The sequence below is a fragment of the Vulpes vulpes genome, chromosome 3 (genome assembly GCF_048418805.1).
Source record: "Vulpes vulpes isolate BD-2025 chromosome 3, VulVul3, whole genome shotgun sequence".
Classification (NCBI taxonomy): domain Eukaryota; kingdom Metazoa; phylum Chordata; class Mammalia; order Carnivora; family Canidae; genus Vulpes; species Vulpes vulpes.
This window is the reverse complement of record NC_132782.1, coordinates 13,620,957-13,637,160: the sequence shown is the minus strand read 5'-3', so window position 1 is coordinate 13,637,160 and position 16,204 is coordinate 13,620,957. Positions and strand designations below refer to the sequence as shown.

The 16,204-nt window shown below is 38.5% G+C and overlaps 1 protein-coding gene across 2 annotated transcripts in view; it reads right to left on the bottom strand.

The window, feature by feature from the left end:
• Nucleotides 1–10,365: 10,365 nt before the first annotated feature.
• B3GALT1 (beta-1,3-galactosyltransferase 1) overlaps nucleotides 10,366–16,204 on the bottom strand; it is a 504,607-nt gene continuing 498,768 nt past the window's right edge. For both annotated transcript variants that reach the window (XM_072751846.1, XM_072751847.1), the window contains exon 4: nucleotides 10,366–15,314. In XM_072751846.1, the coding sequence (XP_072607947.1) occupies nucleotides 14,105–15,085 (981 nt within the window). In that variant the 5' untranslated portion in view covers nucleotides 15,086–15,314 and the 3' untranslated portion in view covers nucleotides 10,366–14,104. The remainder of the gene's footprint in view (nucleotides 15,315–16,204) is intronic.

Here is a 16,204-nt window from a genome sequence, read left to right as displayed (position 1 = left end):
ATGCAAAATGCCCAGAATAGGTAAATCCATAGAAATAGAAAACACAGTAGTAGTTTCCAGGGCCTGAAGGGAGGAGAATGGAATGTGACTGCTGATGGATATGGGGCCTCTTTTTGGGGTGATGTAACGTTTTGAAATTGAGTAGTATTGGTCAACATACAACTATGAGAATATACTGAAGGCCCTAAATTGTACATTTTAAAAGAACAAACTTTATTATACATGAATTATTTGTTTTTTTTTATGAATTATTTGTTAATAAAGAAAAAATGTACATGGCTGTAACAGAAAACTGATTGGGAAAATGATTTTCCCATACCTCCACCCCCCAAAAAAGATGCCCATGGTTTTCAATTTGCTTCTCTAGAGTTCATTTTCTGCACAGCACTCCAGATGGTTAAAACTTAACTCAAGCCATGTTATTGCCCTCCTCAAAACCCTTTGAAGGTTCTCCAAGTGTGATCTGTGGCCCATTTGGGATTCTTACTAACATTGTAGATTCCTAAACAAATTTCTTGTTAAAAATACAGATTGTTAAACGCTTATAATCTCTTTGTTAGAATCTTTGTTTTTCAAAAGTCTTCTCTTTCAGTTTTCACACGTGGTAAAATTTAAGAACCACCGAATTTGATGTCAATCTAAACTAATTTGGCTTCCAGGGATTTGTATGATTTGGTTCTCCCTCCCATTCCAGAATTATCTCTAATTCCACCTCCAGCTCACCATGCTTCATCCACATCAGGTATCTTTCATTTCCTTGTATGGTTCATAGACAATTTATAAGCAAATGGCCATGGCTGTGCTCCAGTAAAACTGTATTTATAAAACAGGTGGTGGGTCATATTTTGCTGACCTCTACTCTAATGAATAAAGATGTGATATTTCAAAAACAGGGCATAGAATAAATCACCTTCTGAAAAGTAGCCAAAAACTCAGTTTTAAATATTTGTATATTATTAGCTTGAAATTTGTCTCCTTTAATTAATTTAATTTAATATACACTCTGTGAGAGTAAAGATTGAGTTTACTTTGTTCAGTAGTATATTCCCTGCTCCTAGTGCAGTGCTCAGTATATATTTATTGAATTAATGAATGAGTTAAAGAACATATACTATCAGTACTATTGTAAGAATTGGCTCTAAAATTATGAACAAGGGGAAACTAGAGAGTATAAGGGCAAGGATTTTTTGAATGTTTTGTTTATTGCTATTTTCCCAGTGATAAGAACGGTCATGGTACATAATAGGTGCTCAATCAAAATTTGTTAAATAAATGCAAAACTGAGTGAATAAATGAATAAAGGTGGATGCAATCTTTGCCTTTATGGAACTCTGGGGGGAAATAGAGATAAATCAATGGATAATTACCATGAAGTAGGATGATCATCAGATTTAAAAAGACAGGGTACATTGAAAGCAAATAGAGTATAGCTCAGAGTTGGTGGAGAGGGGTGTCAAAGAAGGCTTTTAGAATGATGGTCTTCTGAGCTGAGGATGAAAGATTGGGAGCAATTATCCAGATGAAGAGGTGGAAAAATAGCAGAAGGAAGAGGGAGGAAGAGAGGCTCAAGCAGAGAGGATAACGTTAAAAAGCCCAGAGATAAGCGAGGGAATGTATGGAGTGTGGCCAGATCACAGAAAAGTGAGAAATAATGCTTGAGAGGAAAACAGGTTCTGGTAAACTTATTTCTAAAGGTATTTAACCTTCATTCTGCAGCCATGGGGAACCTTTGTGTTGGGATGAAATAATACGATCAGATCTGTGTTACAAAGATTACATAAGAAGAAGTTTAAGGAAAAAGAAAGGATGAAGGGACAAAATGATAATTATTTTCTAATAGCTAAATCCAGTGACCTGTCCAGGAAGGGAATCAGTGGCTTAGGAATGAATGAGCTCCCTGTATCTGGAGTTAAGTAAAGCAAAGTGGGATGAGCACTCATCTGAACTGAAATTTGTTGAATTAGGACATAGAAGCCTCTTCTGGCATCTTAGATTTTATGATTTATGACCTTTATCCTATCCATCTTAAAGGATGAAATAAATTAAAAGAAAACTTAGAATAGGGGAAAATTAATTATATTTTGAGATCTGTTTGAGACTTAGGAATTTTCCTTGAGGTAACAGAAAATTTAGTTAATTTAGTTATTTATTAAGTGCTTACTGAGTACCTTCTTTGTCTGACTCTGTTTTGGGTGTTGAACATACAATATGGACAGAGCAGACACCATCCCTGCCTTTATGGAGACTATGGTCTGGAGGGGGATGTAGATTAGAATCAAATAAAGCTGGTTCCCAGATTTCCAACTTGAACTAGAGCTAACAGGCCCAATTTTAGAGGTGGGAAAATTGGAAAGGACCAGATTTTGGGAGAAGATAAATAATGTCTGCAAAGTCTAAGGTTGGTAATCATTGTTTTTGATCCATTCTAAAGGAGCTCATCTACTCTTTAAACATGAAATGTAATGACCCAAGAAATCCTCTTCTTATAACAATAGATTGACAGTAGGTGGTATTTGTGACTTCAGCATTATATTTGGTGAAACTTCTATTTAGAGAGACTATATGGTCTAATCAAATGAATTTGTGAAGGATTTTGTATTATGAGGAGCCCTACCACTCTCATACTATGGTTGTCCATACCTGCATGCTTTTTTTTTTTTTTTTTTTTTTGGCATGCTTTTTTTTGAGTTACGAAGGGGCAATAAAGAATATCAATCACTAGCATTTGACTTGAGTCTTGAAGGTTGAGTAAAATGGAGGTATAAGGTGGGGAGATCACCCCAGACCACGGAGTAGCTACCTTGAAATAGGAGAGAAGACTTTATTTTTAATTTAAATTCAATTAGTCAAGAGGGGGGAAGACTTTAAACAAGCCCTTGTTGAACATTTCTGTAAAGTTTAGAAAAGTTAAGTGAGAGATGCCTTCACCCTAGTTGGGCAATTGCTGAATGGTCTGGAGATTTCAAACCATATCCAGTTGCCCATGCATACCTGTGAATACAGACTGGATATGGCTGCTGATTCAGGATAGGGGGCTGGGACAGGTTTGCTAGCTTATAGCTTTTCAGCAAATTTTATTGCCCATGGTGCAATCTGTTTTTCTTAATTTCATAGAAATATATTTTAATTCTAAATTATTAAAGCTATTTAGAGTTTTGTATAATTTTCCATTTGTTTGAAAAAATGAAAGTATCAGTGCATAATATAAGTGATATTACTGGTTTTGGGTTGGGGTTGGGGCTCAAACACAATTTACATTGCAATAAGAATGGATTTAGTATTTGAGAGACTTAAATGTACAGAACTACATACACGTTAGTACGTTTCTTTTCTGGTTAATAGACACTAATCAATCCTATTCTAATCCATTAGGTTTATTCATGAAAGAATAAAATGCTGATTCCATGGACCAAAAATGCTGGCTTGGAGATCATGGGATCACAAGTTCTTCTATAGTGAACTAGTTCCCACTAAATCATCCAGGGATTAGAAATTCTAAGAAGCATATCTTGATTTTAAACAGCAAGGAAGCTTGGGCTGTTAGGAATATTCAACAATCCACTCCTAAATGTGTAAACACTTGGTACTAACATTGTGTCTGATTTCTGGTTAGCCCTCAGGAAATACATACTGAATTAATAGTTGAATGAATGAATGAATGAATATGCCTCCATGGACTTCCATCAACATTCTACCATCTACCCAAGAGTAATAAAGCAAAATGATAGCTTTCTCAACTGAAATTGATCTTATAGTTTATCAGAAACCTCATGTGTATCTTTTAATTTTTCTTTTTTGAGTTTTATTTTAAGATTTTATTTATTTATTTATGAGAGACACACAGAGAAGCAGAGACATAGGCAGAGAGAGAAGCAGAGAGAGAAGCAGATTCCACGCAGGGAGCCTGATGTGGGACTCGATCCCAGGTCTCCAGGATCAACACCTGGGCCGAAGGCAGGTGCTCAACCACTGAGCCACCAGGCTTCCCTTGAGTTTGATTTTAAAGCTAGTCTTTAAAGCGAGGTTGCCTTAGGTTGTGCCTGTCTTCCAATGTGGAGAGAAGAGTATCTAATGATCGCTTTTTCCACTGAAAAGGTTTCACTTAATCCGCGCCTGTGGAAATCCAAGCAAGTCCAACCTCTGGGATTTAGTTATAACACACCTGCAAAACTTAATGTAAAAGACTGTAGCAATTCTGGTCCGGGTATCAGAGCCAACTGAGAATAATTATAAAGCTGAAGTAAGGAAAGGAAAAGAAACTAGCAAAAAAGGAACCTGATATACAAGAAAATGTGAATTGATAAATATCATCTTAGAAAAAAGCACAGAGGGGCAACCGGGGTGGCTCAGTGGTTTAGCGCCACCTTCAGCCCAGGGCGTGATCCTGGAGACCCAGGATTGAGGCCCAGTGTCAGGCTCCCTGCATGGAGCCTGCTTCTCCCTCTGCCTGTATCTCTGCCTCTCTCTCTCTCTCTCTCTCTCTCTCTCTTATGAATAAATAAATACAATATTTAAAAAAAAAAAAAAAGAAAGAAAAAAGCACAGATTGACAACTGCCTCTGCGGACTCCCCCTGTTTGAAACTTCTCTACTTAGAAAAAAATTTGATGAAAAGTGGCTTGAAATCTCTGATACCTAGATACTTTTCACAATGGCAAAAGCAAAGTAACGTTGGTCAACATAATCTGAAAACAGGTGTTTTCTTCATCTTCACCCCACTCTGAATTACTGTTCTCTGTTCTCTTACTTACTTTCCTTCCTTCCTGCTGCTCCTTGTTCACGGTCCGTTTCAGAAGTTCTTACTGTCTTTATTGCTGACTCTCTTCCTTTGTTGCTGGAGTCATTTTCTCCTTCTTCCATTTGCCCTGAAAATAAAAAAAGCATGTGCAAAGCCTTTGCAAAGTGTGCCTGTGTTCTTGTTGAAAAACATGTATTTCTTTTGTGGCTACATCTGATGTAGGTTACTTCTAGATTCAAAGTAGAGGTACAATCCTCCCTCTGAGGAACCTGTAGACAACCTTGCTCATGGCAGTTAGTTCCTGAATGAGGATTTCTGCCAGAAAAATCCAGTTCTCTTTGTTTTGCCATTTAATATTAAGTAATTCTGATAGGTGTTCTAAACTTTTTTTTTTTTTTTTTTTTTTTTACTTTTGCCTAGATTTTGAAATTGTTATATCAGCTATTTGTACAGTCTTTGGGCGGCAAATTTGGATTCTGGATCTCTTTTGTTTTGTGTTGACTTTCCAGACTTGTTTGTTACTTAAAGCGTGGACTGTCCATTTGGCCTTGGGTACACTGCTAATATGACCTTTAATGTGTATATACTTGAAAGCCAGAGTTTCCCCCTCTTTTGTTTTAAAAATTGTGAATGGTATGGAGAGCAGTAGGATATAATGGAAAAAGCATATGAACTCCAGTCAAAAGATCTGGGGACTGAATACTATCCGTCTGGTTATCAACTGACAATTTCTCCAGCTCCTATATTCCTCAACCTCAAAATGGTGCCAACAATATATGCTGGATTCCTCTACGGGAGGGACCCCCTAGTTTCTGATATCATGCCAAAAAAGCTTCCTTTCTCTCACCCTGATCATCGTTTCTCCTCAAGAGGTCAGATTACTTTTTTTTTTTTTTAATTTTTTTATTTGTTTATGATAGTCAGAGAGAGAGAGAGAGAGAGGCAGAGTCACAGGCAGAGGGAGAAGCAGGCTCCATGCACCGGGAGCCCGACGTGGGATTCGATCCCGGGTCTCCAGCATCGCGCCCTGGGCCAAAGGCAGGCGCCAAACCGCTGCGCCACCCAGGGATCCCAAGAGGTCAGATTACTAATCTGAATGGTCATATTCTATGATGATGATTAGTCACTTTTATGCCTATGGGGGAGGGTCACTATTTGTGGACAGATGACATATGGGTTTCTCTCTCTGCTGCTTTCCTTCTGTTTCTCTTGTGTCCATGATCTGGTAGCAGTTCTGTAGCCTGCCCATGCATCCTTCCACTCTCCTCTCTGTGGGCTATGAAGTCTTCCTACCTTAAGCTTGTGTGTGATTAGTGGAAAAGATGAAGCCATCTTTCTTTCACCAGGACCTAAACTATGAGTTCCAACTTGTGTTTTTTTGTTTTTTGTTTTTAGAGAGAGAGCAAGCAAGCGAGTGAGAGCATGAGGTGGGAGAGGGGCAAAGAGAGGAGAGGGAGAAGCGGGCTCCCTGCTGTTCAGGGAGTCTGATGTAGGCCTCAATTCCAGGATCCTGGGATCATGATCCCAGCCAAAGGCAGATCCTTAACTGACTAAGCCACCTAGGTGTCCTGAATGCCAACTTGATTTTAAGATAGAATCCTTTATTGGGCTAATAGGCACTGCGTCAGCAAAATAATAGTGTGATATTTTAAGTAGATTGTTTTGCCTCTCATTGTTTTTGTTTCTTGGGTGTGTATTGCTTCCTCTAGGACCTTAACCTTCTCCCATAAGGTCTTAGAGGGAATATATACGAGAAAGAAAAAGAGTTTTTAACCCAAGACGGCACTAGAAACTCAAACCTCACCTTAATCCTTCATACCTTTTAAGAAGTTTTTCTGAAGATTTAGAGGCAATATGTGAAAGCCTTTGGTATGGTCCATAATAGATGCTTAATGAATGCTAGTATCTCCATCGAGAATCTAGCCTTGAATCTCGATACAAGAGTATCAGCATGGTCGGAGAGCTTATCAGAAAATCAGAACCTTGGCTGTACCCTGAACTACTAATCTGCATTTTAACAAGATTCTCAGGTAATTACTAGGCACATTACAACCAGGGAAACATTGCTGTAGAGTGTATGTGTCCCTCATGCTGTTCCCTGTGCCCCCAGGCTCCTGTTTGCTCCCACAGCCCTGTTGCTTCCAGCTTGGATTGCCTGTAGGAACCGAGGAGCATATTGTTACAAATAGCATGCTTTCCAAGTTAACTCAGATACTTCTGTCAATAAAGTTTGAAGAGAAACCTGTAGTTGTGAAGTTCTCTTTTCCTAAAGGAAATGTGGAGTAGCATATGTTGAAGAGACCAACAGATGCAGAAATAGAGCTTGTCTGAGTGTGGTTTGAGACCAGTGTGGAGACAAATCCCCCAGTGCAGAGAGGGCTTGCCTTTTTAATGAGCTAGCCAGTGATGGATGCCTCTCCAGAGGATCCTTTGCTTCCAAGAGGGGAAGAAAGTATAATTGAACTTATAGATTGTTCTTTCTACTTTACAGAAATGTGTGTGTGAGCTCTGAAGAAGTTCTGTTAAAAGTTCCTCTTGAGCTGAGCTAGACTCTGAGAGAGAGGGGTTATAGATTTTTGACTTGCACCTTCCCACTACTATGCATTAGATTTGGATATTATCCAATCAATGGTGGTTTATTTTTAAATTCTGGAATTTTTACCTGTGTTTTCACATTAATTATTATTATTATTTTTTGTTTAACTATTTCCTTAAGCTTTTTTTTTTCCTTTTGTCTTCTACTCTCTTCCTTTCTGGTTTTTCCTTTTCTTTGTACTAAATTGTCAGAATAGGTTATCTGAAGAAACTTTTTCTAAACATTAAGCATTATATATGACGACTAGTGAATGAAATGCAAATCATGTAAAATAGAAGTTTGGAAAGAGATCAGTGCCTGCCAGGGACTGGAGAAAGGGGCTGATTATAAAGGGGCAAAAGAATTTGGGAGGTGATGGAACTGCTCTTTGTCTGGATTATGGTGGCAGGTCATCCCAAATGTATCATTTGTCAAAACTCATAGAACTGTACACTTAAAAGGGGTGAATGTTAAAGTGCTTAAATTATTACTCAAGCAAAGTGGTGGTGGTGGGGGTAGTTCTAATCTGAAAACAAATTATAATAATTACACAGGTCAGGGTGATGGGGGTTGGGGTATTTGTTCTTACTTTCAGAAGTAGCGGGCTGAGCTGGTTATAGACACATACTTTAGAGCCAGGGTGCCTGAGCTCACTCTGTAAGTCACATAATTCTCTGTTGCCTCAGTTTCCTAATCTATCAATTGAGATAACAGTAACACTATCTCATGGGGCTACTGTTAGGATTTAACAGCAGACCAGAGGAATGGACACTGAAAATTTAAGGCTTTGTAATGGGAGAAAGTCTCTGGTGTGTTCTTTTCCCTCACCTCTCTCTTGGTGAGGTTATCCTTGTCTCTGCTGAAAAATAGTCTTCATCACAAAACCCCCACACGTACCACTGTCCAGACTGCCATATCAAGCAGCCACTGCTGACTAAACGCTCTGGAATAAACCTTAGAGAATAAATCACCTTTCATGCCATGCTCCCCCCAGGTGAGGACTGAGGTCATTGCAAGAGGCATAACAAATAGTCGACATAATGTACCAAACTAATAGATTCTATGAGGAAAACTAAATGGAAAATTTTTCTTGAGTGCGAGGCACCTCTGGCTGAAGAGACAGTGGAGCTGGTGTTATTATAGATGTAGTTGAATCAATAATACTTTTTCATTCATTTCTTTTTCATTTCACAAAAATGCCTATTTTAACCAGCAAAGAGGTAAGGAGATATTATCAAGGGCAATTTTTCATGCTCACATGGATTATATTCTGGGACACATCGTTCTTCTAAATAGCCCCATTTTTTTTTTCCTCTCAGAAATGTATTCAATTCTCTTCCAGCATTGTGAATTTATCTGGAAAGCTTTGACAATCAATTAAGTAAATGAGAAAATAGAATGCTTGTAATTATGATAATCAAGCTATATGAAACCCACCCTCTTAGGTCTAATACCACACATCTTTAAGCAATATATTAATTAAGCTTTGGATAATTGTTACAATTAGAATCAAGTTTTTATAGTTTTTTAAAATCACCCAGAGAGAAAAAGGAAATATTTAAAAATATATGCAGCTGTTGGTTTTTGACACAATTCATCATCATGACTACATTGTCATTCTCCTGGCTGCATGGAAACAATTCCAGTACGCTTTATTGATGTGACTTCTCACTTACAATTGGAGGAAATTTGTACGTAACACCTTTGTCAGATGTCTCTCTGTTTCTCTAAGTCAAAGATTGGCAAATTTTTCCTGTTAAGGACCAAATGATAAATACTTCAAGCTTGTGGGCTAACAGGGAAAATTGAAGATATAGAAATGTACTGAAATAACAAGAAACAGATTTCCATAGTTTCTGTATTAATGAAATTAAAATATGATAAAATAAGCATGTATATAACAAGAAACAGATTTCCATAGTTTGTATTAAGGAAATTAAAATATAATAAAATAATAAGTATATATATATATGCAATACACATCCACTGAGAAGAGTAGAATTCTTATTGTGGGGAAAACATGTTGCTTAGTTGGGCTTCAATGTTAGTGTCTCCCCTCATGGAATCTTCGCAAATATTCACCCTGAAACCACCCTTAGCCTGTGGGCAGCAGGTTAGACGTGGTTTGCAGAAGGTAGTTTGCCCGCCCCCAGCAGCATTCTCCACTTTTGTGTGCCGAGAGTCACCTAACCGGCTTGTTAAAATATATTGGGAAGCCACACCCTCAAGTTTCTGGTAGGTTCCAAGAATTTGCATTTCTAACCAATTCCGACTCAGTGCTGATGCTTCTGGTCTAAGACTGTGCTTTTACAACATTGCTCGTGATGTTGGTCCTTCAAAAGAATCACTCTGAATATAAATCTATAGGTTTTATGTTTTCATTGTTAACTCATGTATTTGAGCTCACCTATTGGACTTAACTTTTTGAACTCTGAGGTACAGCAGTAGTAAATCTGGTTAAATTTCCATTAAAAAGTGAAGACCTATTTAAGCTAATACAGGGTTGATAACAGGAACTTTTGTCTCTTAAATAGCTATTAGTCTCTTGCTTACAAAGTCAGGCATCAGCAATCAGCATCTATTTGCCGTAAAGAATGCCTGAATAGCATTTTTCCAGTCTGAGCAAACTTTTAAAATAGTATGCCAACATTCTAAAGGATATATGTGGATGACTCATAAGAATGGCAGTTTTGCTTTGACCTTAATATGTCCTAATTCACCAACCGCATTATCAATATAATGCTCTCTGAATTGGAAGAAGTTGCCATGTTCAACCCATAGGATATAAAACAGAGGCTTTCCTGAGGCTGCCAAGGGGCAAGGGAGATATCCGTTTCCTAAATCTTGGAGCAGCCCATGATCTACTGGACCAAACCATCCCTAAGTTGACTGTTAAGCTGCAGTGGGGCTCTCGGGATGAGCTCTGAACGACGTGAGCTCTAATCAATGTTGAGGTTGTGGAGAAGGTTAATGATAACAGGGCATTGGCTAATTTTAATGATCACATTTCACCAAAGAGATTTTTTTTTTCATAAAAGAAGCAAACTGGAAAATATCTTCTCCTTCTGTTTATTTGTCCCAATGGTTTAAAAAAATCAGCTTTATGGAACCATAATCTTCCTTGTGACAGATGGGCTTATACATTGGCATCGTGCTTTCAATCGACAGTTTACAATTCAAGAGGAAGGTGAAGAAACTGAATGTAAAGACATCTTCAGCATCTATTTGTCATTTTTCAGTTTTATAACATTGATACAAAAAATAGTATTCTGATTAGCAGCTTGATTGGCAACCCATGTAACCCTAAATAGTACTACAAACCTGGAGAGTGCACTTTTACAGACAATTACGTTTGGCGAAATAGTATGTACAATTCTGACAAATAAATACATAAATAAACAATCATTCATATATAACGATATACCTAAATGTCAATTATCATCAACAAGCGTTTCTAGTAAATTACTTCTTTCATTCACAAGTTACTTTGTTGCTTATAAAAACTATCCTCACCTTTACAGAAGAAATGACATAATCAATTCCCCCCCCCACTAAACCCACATATTAGGAAAGGTAGAAAAGGAATCCCAGAAGCTTTATGTAAATGTTCCATTGTCTTTTGATAGAAGAGATTTTTGATTGAAAAACTTCTTTCTTAGCTTCTCTGTCAGGAGTTTGTTTCCCCTGTATCATCACACAAAGGGGTTTGGTTCTAGAATTTGATCCAAATCGAAAATGATCTTCATTTTTTGATTCTGGTTATTTAAAAATATGATATTATGTATTGAAACTGGCATTTGGTCCGATATAAGAAGACCCCAAAGCCTTGCAAACTAGCCAGCAAAGATCAAACTTTTTTCCAAAAATAAATTTTAAAAAGAAATTCTAAGAATACAGACACTAATTATTGATACATTTTGTTATCCAATGCATAATGAACAAAACAGGTCGGGGGACAATCAGAAGGTTTTTATAAAAATTATCTGAACGACTCCTGGTACAATACTGTCTGAAACATTATTTTATATAAGAGAAATGAAAATACATTTAAAAATGGCTTAAATAATTGAAACCATAGTTTGGCCAGTGTCATAAAATTAAGAAAAGTAGAAAATTAGAGCTTTTTTCCTGATCACGTGACTTAAACTTTTTTTTTTTTTGAACATTCAAAAAATGAAGGGCAAACATGCTTTTGGCTATTGAAACACTGGACAAATGGCTTTGCCTCACCAAGCTCCATGCAGAAGAAAATGTACATAACAAGCAGATTCTAACTATACGTACAGGGGAGAAGGAAAAAAATGCCTTTAAAATATATACATATGGTCTTTGATGAATATTTACATGTTTGTCACATGGGCACTACCTAGCATAAAAAAGTTAGGAAATAGTTCTTTAAGACATATGATTCTCCAATTTTTGCTCCTTTTAAAGATTAGGGCTCTATTTATAATGTACACACATACACACACACAAAACAATTCATAGATGTACATATGTGATGTTTATAATGTGCAATCCCTTGACACGAAGGTGGCTTGACTGAGCATCAGGTAAATGCAAGATGGTAGTTAGTATAAGACAGAGGCTTGATTCAGCTACGTGGTGGAATCGCGAACCAAGTACAGAGTCGTGAGACTTTTCCAATGACTGGAACTCACAGCAGTTGAGGGTTGGGGGTGAGAGAGGGGCTCACCTTGTGTTGATCCATCTCTCCCCAAGCTACCTAATGCTGTTTTCCAATCAAACTCGGCAGTCCAGCTGACTGTTTGATGAAGATGTATTGGAGGACAGGAAGGCCTGTCTCATATTGCATTCTTTTGGACTGGGGATAAGAGACCCAGTGTCGTCAAGAAATAGGCCATGACTTCATTTGTTCATTTTGTTTACTTGTTTGCTATCAACTTCTAGGGGGAGCTTCTAAAAGTTAGATTGAAAGAGATTAAAAGTTATATTCTTTCAGTTGCAGAGCTGTCTTTGAATGAAAACAAACAAGTTTTTTAATGAGCAGAAGCTGTGCAGTGTGTGGGTTTGCTGAATGCCTATTCTTCTGATAGAGGGGGACTAGCTCTACCGGCCCTCAAAGTTCTTATTGAGAATTCAGATCAATGTTTCCTGAGATCTAAGTTGATGGGATATTACACATTTTGCAAAGCATGTGATTCAATTATTGTAATTTACTTCCAACCAGAGGCTCCTCCCCAAGGAAAGGCAGCTGCCTTCACTTTCAGCACCCTGGGAAATCAAGGCAATGCACCGAAGTAAAAACTGATTCATTGAAACCAGAAGAAATGATAGAGAAATTGAAGCTTCTCCAAACACCTAAGATATCCAGGGAAAAAGTCAAAGTCTTAGGAGAATCGGATGCACGAATAGTTTGTATTCGATCTTTATTTTGGCATAAATTATATTTAAGGTGGATGTTACTACTACTGATGATCATGATTGTAATTAATTATTTTAGCATTTGGCATAACGCATGACATATTGCATTAGCACCTTTTAAACTAAGGATCTCAAAATACTTAGCAAATGCAATTTGCTCTCACAGCACCTGTGAGGTAGGTGTTTTTTCCATCTATTTTATAAATGAGAATACTGAAGCACAGCAAGGTTAAGATGCATGCCCACATGACCCAACAAGTGTGATGGTATCAAGAGAAACTGACCCCAAACTTCTCTACTCTTCCTTCCTGTGGACCTTAGTCACAGAGCTTCCAGAACACCTCCTAATAGCATTGCTGCTGGAGGTACTTGGATATTTCAGACGTTAGAATATTACTGTAGGGCTAAAGCACTCAATGACATTGGTACCCACTGAAAGATGATCTCACATGCTTTGCAAATATGTGGGAGGGGCATCTGATATGACTGCTAAGCTTGTTTATGTTAATTATGATGTATATGTAAATTTGCATCTTCTCCGTGTAATTTATTGTTTTTCTACCCTCCTGACTTTTTTTCTACACATGTGCCTTCCTGAGCCAGAAACTGTAAAATGCACTTAGCAACACCCTATGGAGGGAAGCAGGTGAGATTACATTTGGCAAAATCTCCTTGGAGGCACCAGGTAATGTTTGTTCTGAAAGAACAACAACAACAACAAAAAAGCCCCCAAAAACCCCTCTTGTTTATTTTGTTATGTAGCATTTTATATACATTCCACCGGATGACCAGTTTTAATCCTTGGATGAGCAAGCAGAGTTGTCTTCCAAACATACAGAATATTTGATTTTCAAGTTTAAATTTCGATTTATTTAGCTGTAGCCTCCCTGCCAGGCCTAAGTTCATTTCTTGGTGGAACCGCAAATACTGTACACATTACATGGCAATAGATGTAAAAATTCAATGTAACAGCACACACAATATTAATAATCACATTGAGTGTGTCTTCCTGACTGTGCATTATTTCTGAAAAAGAGTTATTTACTTTTATTTTTGCAGAGATGATATGAAGACATTACCGCGAGTCTCGGTTTCCCAGAACCAGATTTTTATCTCAGATGCACAGTATGTAAATCCTAGCAGTTGTTAGGATGTTGCTTTTTGAGATAAATGCAGTGCCTCAGGACCTGAGCATGAAATCTGGCCCTTCTAACTCATGTATTGTTTCTATGACCAGAGCCTAACACTTAGAAATTGGTAATCCAAGAAAGAAACTAGGAGAGGGAAGAAAAAACTTTACAAAACCCCTACGCCAGTTCATTTCCCCTGGTGACACCAGTAAAATACCAACACACTAGGCCCCATTTCTTAAAAAAGAAAAGAAGTGTATTTACATCGGTAAAAATCCTAACATCTGAGATGTTTCTTGCTTGACATGTCATTCCAGATTCTGTGCATTTCTTCTGGAGAGATCTGATGCACGGTGATAACTCGGCGATACCTACACAAACTGTAGGCCATTTTCCAGTGATTGAAGCCACTGTTCTGGAAAGGATGTATGCCCAGTTTTCGAAGACAGAGTCCCACGTATACATCTTCAAGGTGAAGCAGCCTTGTATGGAGTGAGGTCTTATAGATGAGCTCGGCTACATCAGCTGAAAAGATATAGCCAGTCCCCGAACAGAACGGTGGGTAGTTACTGTCAGGGTACAAATCCCTGGGCATGTACCACTTACTGCGGACGTCCCGGATCGGCCCTCCGTTGATGACATAGCCAGTAAAATACCTTCTTCTTGGCTTGGTGGAGGGTTTTAGTAGCTTATAAATCAGGTTGTCCATGTTGACAAAGATGTCACTGTCGGTTTTCATGACATACTTGGCTTTTGAACAAAAAGTGGCCACCCATCTCATTCCCATTAATGTTTTGAGGGTAAGGTTATGGTAGGAGTCGATGAAGTCCTCCACGATAATGTCGTGGAAGATCTGGCTCTCCTGCTCCACCATCTGATTCAGAACGGGATCGGCGTTCTTGCCCAGGAGGAAGAGAGTGGCTATCTTGATACCTTTGAAGTTGTTCTCGTCCCCCCACGTCTCTCGGATTGCCTGGCGGGCATCGAATTCTTTGTGGGTGGTGCTGATGAGGATAACCAGGAAAGGAATGCTTTTCTCACATTTGTTGGGCTCATTTATGAGGAATTCAAAAGAATGTGGGTTTATAGGTCGAGTTCTTATGTTGCCAAAGGTGAAGTTTTTCCTGGCAACTGTTAGGTGGCTGAATGGCTTGGAGCCAGTGTAGGAGGAAGTGGGACGAGTTATACTCAGATACCAGAGGGCGCTGGCCCAGCACACAACTGTCAAAACATATAGACAGGAGACCTTTGAAGCCATTGTCTTGAGAGCACGTCTATGCCAAACACCGAAGAATATGCCTTCTTGGCATTAGTTTGTTTTCATCTTGCAAAGGCAGCATATTACTGATAAATCTTAAAGTTCGATAAAGAAGCGTGAGTACGGGATTGTCCATGGGTCTTAGTGGCGGTCTGGCATCTCCGCATTCCCTCTACTTTCTTCCAAACCCGATGGAAGGTTCCATGTCTCATAAATCTTCCTCTAAACTCTGCAAAATCAATAAAGTACAGTTGTAATTCAGATTTATTTAGTCAGCTTACATCCTCAAATAAACAATAAGGGTGTTAGAATTACCCGCGATGACTAAAATCATAAATGTATTCATTCATTTCCACCACTACTGAAAACTTGCTGACACCGCCATCCTCCCTTTCCTCCCCTGGACAGAAGTGATTTATGTATATTTGTGCCAAATTAACAAGTCTTAGATTATAAACTCTAGAAGAACATGGAGTAAACTGAACATTGGTAATTAAAAAAGAGTTTCCCCTCTTCACAAAAGGACCTCTTTGCTGTAAAATACCTTCTGACACCACAGGCTTCTTTCAAGCACAGGGCCTCCTAGCTCTTCTCCACGCTTCTAAGTCTGAGCGTTTGTTCGCTCGATTCTGATGAAGTCGGTTCTCAACATCCCTCTGCTTTCTCTAGCCCTGAATTTGAAAACGTGTGCATGCACGCTGGAAAAATCTCTGCTCAAATGGTCTCTCTGGGCTCTGCCTTACAAGTAATTCCTTACTTTTTCTCACTTTTTCTTAATTTTGGCTCTCACACATGTTAGTCCCTAATTCTTAGTTTCCTAGGAGGCCTCAGATGAAGAAGGGCCTTACCCTCGGGCATGGACACCAGCACCCAAGTGTCTTTTCAGACAGCTGGCAGCATTCATTTTGGAGGCCATCTAAATGGCATCGCTTTTTGTGGTTTCCAACAATTCATCCTGATGTTCCTTTGATGAAATTAAGCTCGCCCCTTTCAATTCTTTTAAAGTAAACAGCAGGAATATAGTAAGAGACACAATTGAGCTTGGGGCCACAGATCCAATGAAGATGGACAGAACCCTTTAACTGGTGTTCAAATTAAAAAGCCGTTCTCCAGAACTCT